Source organism: Calidris pugnax, unplaced genomic scaffold (genome assembly GCF_001431845.1).
Source record: "Calidris pugnax isolate Ruff unplaced genomic scaffold, ASM143184v1 scaffold25, whole genome shotgun sequence".
NCBI classification, from domain to species: Eukaryota; Metazoa; Chordata; class Aves; order Charadriiformes; family Scolopacidae; genus Calidris; species Calidris pugnax.
Genome location: NW_015090805.1, coordinates 7,790,991 through 7,798,557, shown reverse-complemented (window position 1 = coordinate 7,798,557; position 7,567 = coordinate 7,790,991). Strand labels below are relative to the sequence as shown.

Below are 7,567 nucleotides of genomic sequence, written 5' to 3'. Positions count from 1 at the left end.
TCTGGGCAAAATCCCAGGTGAATTAGGAATCTTGCTGGAGTGCACACACGTGATGGTACTTGATATATCGCTGGTCAGATGCAGTGTTCTTTGCTGCAGGACTCTGCTCACCCCATAGCTGTGTAAAAAGTGACATATACATTAAAAATGTAAGACCTGGCTACAGGTCAGTGTCACTGTTTCAGAAGCACAGATGGGAAGAAGGGCAGTGTAGCAGTAGCTGAGCGCGCGGTGTGAGCATCGCTTTCTTCTCTGGGCAAAATCCCAGTTGAATTAGGAATCTTGCTGGAGTGCACACACGTGATGGTACTTGATATATCGCTGGTCAGATGCAGTGTTCTTTGCTGCAGGACTCTGCTCACCCCATAGCTGTGTAAAAAGTGACATATACATTAAAAATAACAGCTTTGCCTACTCTACCTGAAGTGAAAGAGACTGGATTAAACCCTGTTAACAGACCCTGCTATTGCTATGAACTTACAGAGCAGCAATACACACCTTCCAGATGCATAAAAGAAGATAATCATGGGGGTTTTTTTAAGTTTTATTTAAAAAAGGCTTTCTAAAAGACAAAAGGAGATGCCCAAGGCCTTTTCATTCGTTCCCTTTAAAAGAAGTCCTTCGGAGTGTTTGATGGTGGGTGATGTGCCATAGTTGTGTGTGAGGTGCAGCTGGGCTGTGTCCCTCCCAGCACCGCGTGGCTGCTGCCCACGTCGACCCAAATGAAGGAGCGCAGCAACTGCACCCCAGAGAGCCTTCTCTTCCAGGAGATGGGATGAGCGTGCCTAGGACTTCCAGGTATAAGCATAATCCTTCATTTCCAGGAAGCGGATGGAAGATTTTCCCAGTGTTGGGCGCTGACTCAGTTGATCCAAGGTCTTAGGATGCAGCCCACACGCAGCGAGATCTTTGCATACGGTTTCCTGCAGAAATTCAACATGAGAGACATAGAATAGGTGTTTCTGTTTGAAATACCTGTAGTTCTTAAGGTCCATTTGTGGACCTCTGGGGTACAGCTCTGTATACCTCTGGGGAACTCCTGAAAAGCTAGTTTTCCAATTGATTCCCAGGAGGATAGGGAAACCCTACAGAGGGACCTAGATAGATTGGATCATATTGGGCCAATATCAATGGTGAGGTTCAACGAGGCCAAGTGCCAGGTCCTGCACTTGGGCCACAATAACCCCATGCAGCGCTACAGGCTGGGGGAAGTGTGGCTGGAGCTGCCTGGCAGAAAAGGACCTGGGGGTTCTAATCGACAAGTGGCTGAATATGAGCCGGCAGTGTGCCCAGGTGGCCAAGAAAGCCAACGGCATCCTGGCTTGTATTAGAAATAGTGTGACCAGCAGAAGTAGGGAGGTGATTGTCCCCCTGTATTCAGCACTGGTGAGGCCGCACCTGGAGTATTGTGTCCAGTTCTGGGCACCTCAATACAAGAGAGATCTCGAGGTGCTGGAGCGAGGGCAGAGGAGGGCAACAAAACTAGTGGAGGGCCTGGAAGACAAATCATATGAGGAACAGCTGAGGGAGCTGGGGCTGTTTAGTTTGAGGAAGAGGAGGCTGAGGGGAGACCTCATCACTCTCTACAACTACTTGAAAGGACACTGTAGAGAGGTTGGGGCTGGTCTCTTCTCACAGGTAATTAGTGACAGAACGAGAGGGAACGGCTTCAAGCTCCAACAGGGTAGGTTTAGATTGAATATTAGGAAGGAATTTTTCACAGAAAGAGTGGTCAGGCATTGGAATAGGCTGCCCAGGGAGGGGGTTGAGTCACCATCCCTGGATGTGTTTAAGGGACGTTTAGATGCGGTGTTGGGGGATATGGTGTAGGGGAGGACTTTGTAGAGTAGGGTAGATGGTTGGACTCGATGATCCCAAGGGTCTCTTCCAACCTAGACAATTCTATGATTGTATAATTGCTGAGGGAATGAGAAGCCCCAGGGAGTGCCAGGTGGTGATCACAAATTAACTGAGTGTATTAAGGGATTGTGTCACTCAGTGTCCTGTGGTTTGCAATAAAGATACCATTCCTAAGAGGCAAGACCGCCTCTGCTAGTCTCCTTACCTCACTGAGGGCAGGCCTTGCAGCGTCGAGATGAGCGTTGAAGACAGCAGTTGGCTCGTGTGTGTAGAGCACGGCGGAGAAGGCTCCCCTCTGTGCGGCCTGGAGCAGCATGGTCAGGGCGTGCAGGGAATGGGGCAGGACGGGGCCCGCGATCTCCAAACTGAAGACATCCTCGTACGCCGAGTGAACCCTGGCCTTGGCGTTTATACTTCGGGCCTGAAGGCGAGACCACAGAGGATTAGTTTTTGGCAACAAAATCAGGTCCTGATTTTCATTTACTTCAATACTGGAGCACCATGGTCCTGTTAAAAGTTCATAATGCTTTTCAGTATTGTCAACTTACTGTTCTGTACACGAGCATTATGATTGTTTTACTGTCTTTGTAACAACTCCTAAGAGGTACCAACGGCGAGACGCAGGAACGCTATGTAGTACTAAGAAAGTGAACTGGTCTCAGGAACACTATGTAGTACTAAGAAAGTGAGCTGCAGAAGAACAGTACCATCTCCTCCTCTGGTTGAAGACAACTGCACAACCTGTATTAACAGCACAGCCTTTAGCACCCACCACCTCCTTACATTAGCAGATGGTGAACCGTGGTTCCAAGGCTGCCTTGCTGCAAGCAGCTGTGGTAGTTTGAGACCCTGTAAAACCTCTGGAGAATCTTTTAGGAACCATTTCTGCCTCTGGGAAGTCTGCTTAAGCTCTTATTTATCAGGATGTGAAGAATGGAAACACTGAGATTTCAGTTTAGCAGCACAGCTCTATGTGGATAGAGATGATTATAGGAGGCAGTCTGTACGACAGTCAAAATTGCTCTAGCAACAAAAACTACCCGGCGGTACCCGAGGGAAACTAGGCAAAGTCAGTGTCTAATTTACTGGGTGAAGAAACTACTTCCTTTTCTTAGAAAACAGAGTCGGTCGCGTTACTTACTTTGAGTGTCTGCATTGTTCCACCTCGGAAAGCAACAGGGGACAGCAGAGTTGGTGGGAGCCCTGCTTGTGGACCTGCAGCAGCCACGAGGCTCTTGCAGTTGATGAGGAAGTTCAGCAAGGTGAACGTGTTTGTTCCTTTCACTAATGCCAGGGATTCGGGCCTGTGATCCACCTGCACCTCGTGCTTCTCCTTACGACTGCATTGACTGGAGTCAAAGGAAAACCGTGAGGGAGTGAAAAGCATCAGTGTGCCAAAGGAAGAATCAGAGCAGTGCAAACTCCAGGAGAAACCCCTCCATCCCCTTCTGACCGAGTCATTTAAATAAACAAAACCAAAAAACCCATCAAGTTTTACACTGATTCGGATTTGTCATTCAAATATTAAGCAGTATCTTAAACCAGACTTCTGATTTCATTATTAAAAACCTCAGGTGCTCCAAGTGCAACTGGAACCAGAGGAAGACGGAGGAAATCAGTCCCTCTGAAACACAGACAGGTTGTCCACAATCAGCTGTTCTTTTCTCCAGCTGTGTCCCTACTATGCCACACTCTGCCAAGTGTAAACCTCACCTGAGTGAACATACACCCTTGTCTTCCAAAAAATAGTAATGAAAAAGATCTCAGTCTTTCCTGTAAACCCCTATGCAAGGTGGCAATCAGTTTGTGACCTAACAGATCTTACAAAGCTACATAAACAATTCACAGTGGCTTTTCCTTCAAGAAGAAAAGCATCTAGAAATACTCGTCATAAAGAGACTCAAAAAAGACGTGCACACTGTCTGAATGTGCAGTGATGTGAGGATTAATAGTTGAAAAGAAGTTCTCAAAAGCTTTGATAAAACTTAAAACTATACCACAAAAAGATAACATCTGCATGGTTCTCTGCCGTGCAAAGAAAGGATACAGTTTAATAGAAATAGTATCTGGTTTCTTAACCTTGTCTTGGACTCCCATCTCCTCAAGCCAAGAGAAACCTTCATCATCATCATCGCTTGGAGCTGGTTCCCTGGGAAACACAGAGTCAGTGTTAGGAGGGCAATACTTCCAGTGAAGTTTTTCCAAATGGGACGTGCAGGAATCTGCAGACACCCCTGAATTCTAGCATTGTACAAGGCTTATTACATACTCTCCATCTTCCAGGCTGTTGCCCTCTTTGAGGCTGTTGGCAACTTCAGTTTCCGAATTCACTTCAGAGTTTTTCTGTTTCCTGGTTCTACTTTCTTCTACCAAAGGTAAAGAAAACTCTATGCCTTGAACAGAGGAGGAAAGGAAGCAATGAATGGTTTTGTAACACGGCTAATGCATTTCATCGGTCATTCAAATCCAAGCTGGACTGTTTTCACTTTACCTTCACTTCTCATGGCTTCCCTTAAACCTCTCGTTGTGGGAGAAACTACAGCTGTGATAACGTCACTTCCTGCAAGACCAGCTGCACGGAACAGGACGGTGAACTGGTAGGTACATACATAGAAGTAGGGACACAGTTTGGCTTTGAGCAGATTGTACAGAGAAGTAAAGCTGACAGACCTGCAGATGAAGAATAAAACAACTCTGTAACCAAAGTTAATTCTTTGCTATTGACACATCAAATTGGACGTGGCTGGGAGTTAGGGATGGGTGCTCTGCACAAGTTTGGGAGCATCCTGAATGATCAGCCAGGTTTTCAGACGTGCTCAACATCTAGGAAGCTGCACTCCTCTGTAATTCAGCCTGTTGGTGAGTACTATGCTCTTCCAGCACACTTGCTTTCTAGCACATGGGTTTACATGAAGCATCAAAGGCAACCTGCTAACAGGATTTATGGAATTCTACCTAAATCAACAATTAGGATTGGAGAGGCACTTTTAACACAAGAAGGTAGCTTTAGTCTTATATTTCTTTAACCCGGTCCTCAAAATAATAAGCATTCTAGCAGAAAGAAAAAATTAAAAAAAAAAAAAAAAAAAAAAAATTTTTCCAAAAAAAAAAAAGAAGAAAGAAAAAATGGGTTTAATATTTTTCCTAGAACTTTTTTTTTTTTTTTTTTTTTTTTTTTTTTTTTTTTTTTTTTTTTTTTAAAAAAAAAAAAAAAAAAAAAAAAAAAGCTTTCTCATAAAACCAGCAAGAACTTGCACATTAACTCAAATCCTATTGTCTTAATCTTACTAAATACATTAGCTGTTTGGTTCCACTCACCAGTCACTCATGAGCACTTGTTGCAAGGCTTCATCCTGTGACCAAGGAGTAGCCTTTCCAACTATTTTTCTGTCTGCTCCAATCCGAGGGAAGAGCTGCAGCCACGGCAGTGAAGGGTGAAGCCAGTAGACCAGGCTTTGCTGGAAGGCACAACGCAGTTCTGTCGACAGCTTTGGTTCCTAGATGTCAAAAAGCATTTTATGAGGACAGGAATGCTTTACTGAAGGCAGCATTGCAAGTGATGGATTAAGAAAGATACTACATTAGATACTAAAAAAAATAATCCTGTGTAAGGATTATATGAATAAGGCAGACTGAATATGTGAATAAGGCAGACTGAAAAAAGATGGACAGCAACTGCCAACTGCCCCACAGCTGAAGTTAAATCACCACTTACTTATCACTGTTTACCACTATAGATACAAACCATGGATGGGATTAAAATAGTAGTCTAAATGAGGCTTATTCTTAATGCAAGACCAAACCAAAACAGAATCCAAGCCTTCACTGCCAGCATATTTAAGGAAAGGTGCAAAGGTATGTTCTCCTCTCTAAAGCTGGAGCTTAGTGTTACCTGTATGTGCTCTGGCAAGTTTGTTTCTGTAGCTCTACAATGCTGAGCGAATCCTTGAGCTTCCTCTTGTGCTTTTAAGTGTTCTGCCCAGGTAAAAGGTTGGGAAGACATAAATAGAAGTCGTGTTTTAAGACTCCAGTCTGCAGGAAATTCGTGTCTTGGTGAGGAGGGAACTTCAGGTACAGCAACAGGTAAATGAAGGTCCTTACAAATCAGAAATAGCACCAGTTAACCCACAGAAAATTAAAAAAAAAAAACAAACCCTACGTAGCTACCTATTTATATTTTAGCATGGTTAGGGCTCCTCCCATGTCCACATAATATAACTTTCTTGTCAGGCAAGCAGATACTGGACTATAGCTATTAGATGTAACATCTTGAGTTTAGTAGCCTATAAAAAGACAAGTTGAACCTGTTGTCTCCTGCATTTTTTTGTCCAATTCAGTGCAACAGCAAAAATGCCTCGCTCATTTTGATCCTAAGGAAGTACTTGCATTAAGTTAAGAGACATACTTAAAAAAAGCTGTTGCAGACAGATTTTCTGGATTCCAAGTTACACCAAATTTGACTGTTCATAGGCTAGCCAAAGCCAGAGTTTATACTCAACTGTCTATTTTTAGCCAGTAACAAATTCTAATAGAAATACAGTATTATACTGTTTATAAAAAAGCAGAAGAGGGTTTTCATTCACAGGAATGTTTCCAGAGGTCATAAAGTAGGAACAGATAAAAGGATGAATGAGTCAAAAAAAGAAAACTTAGCCTGAAGTTTAAGACAGACAGTCTGCATTCTTTGAGAGGTCACTTTTCCGTTCTACGAAGTTAGTCTGAACTTAAGTTTCTGAACCTGTAACACTAGACACTATCTGCTTGAAACTCTCTTTCAAGGACTGGCTTTCAGGTATTCTCCCTTTCTTAGTTGCCCGGTGAAGTCGCATTTATTCCCTTTCTGCAGCTGAGTAAAAGAGTGCAGAGGATGTATCACTTTGAAGAACATCCCTATCTCAAAAAAACATAAACCTAAAAAACAGGAGAATTACAGTCAACATAGTAATAAAACTGGAAGACAACCACCTCTGTCAACTAGAACAATGACAGCAGTGATATCAGGGAGAAGGCTGGCTTTTAAAAGACTGTCACCATAGCAGTAAACTCCAGGGCAATTTAAGAAATTTTCTTGAACACTGACATTTTAGTACATGATCTTAGACAGAAATAGACCATCAAATACTAAGTTAAACGGCTTCAGCCTTTTTTTTTTGTGTGAACTGAGAACAGCTGGAAACATTTCAGAAGCAGCATGCACAGCTTCGTACATCGGTCAGGGCGAGGACGTTGGTCCTGTCAGAGGGCTCTGCTCTCCTGGTGGGCTTATCTTCACAAACGGACTCTAAAAGCTGAACCAAAAAAGGAGTGTAAGGCGCAGAACAGAATAAGAATCAGATTAATAAATTAGAAAATTTAAAAAATGCCCATTACAATTAAGTTTTAAGTGATCTAAGCATGTATACGCTGCAAGCATCCACTCTTTGGTACGACCAAAAGGCGTCTATATATATATATACATGAGGTGCAATAGTTTGTTTTTAATCCATACACAAAGCTAGGGCCAGGCCAGGCCCAGGGACTGGCTTCCTCAGGGGGAGCGGGCTCCCGCGCCCAGCTGCGGGCGATGGCTGCCGGGGCCCGGCCCCCCCCTCTGCCGACGGGGCCCTTCCCCTTCCTCCCCTCGCCCCACCGGACCCCCTCCCGGCCGCCGCGGGGCCGGGGCTCGGCCCTACCTGCCAGAAGGGCGCTGCCGAGAGGGACCCGCCCG

At 44.3% G+C, this 7,567-nt stretch overlaps 1 protein-coding gene across 1 annotated transcript in view; it reads right to left on the bottom strand.

The window, feature by feature from the left end:
* Nucleotides 1-526: 526 nt before the first annotated feature.
* DONSON (downstream neighbor of SON) overlaps nt 527-7,567 on the bottom strand; it is a 9,156-nt gene continuing 2,115 nt past the window's right edge. Inside the window, exons 2-11 of the mRNA XM_014937999.1 lie at nt 7,533-7,559; nt 7,068-7,148; nt 5,753-5,956; nt 5,179-5,357; nt 4,352-4,530; nt 4,130-4,253; nt 3,908-4,009; nt 3,002-3,200; nt 2,066-2,281; nt 527-923 (exon numbers count right to left, since the gene is read on the bottom strand). Coding sequence (XP_014793485.1) covers nt 786-923; nt 2,066-2,281; nt 3,002-3,200; nt 3,908-4,009; nt 4,130-4,253; nt 4,352-4,530; nt 5,179-5,357; nt 5,753-5,956; nt 7,068-7,148; nt 7,533-7,559 — 1,449 coding nt within the window. The 3' untranslated portion in view covers nt 527-785. The remainder of the gene's footprint in view (nt 924-2,065; nt 2,282-3,001; nt 3,201-3,907; nt 4,010-4,129; nt 4,254-4,351; nt 4,531-5,178; nt 5,358-5,752; nt 5,957-7,067; nt 7,149-7,532; nt 7,560-7,567) is intronic.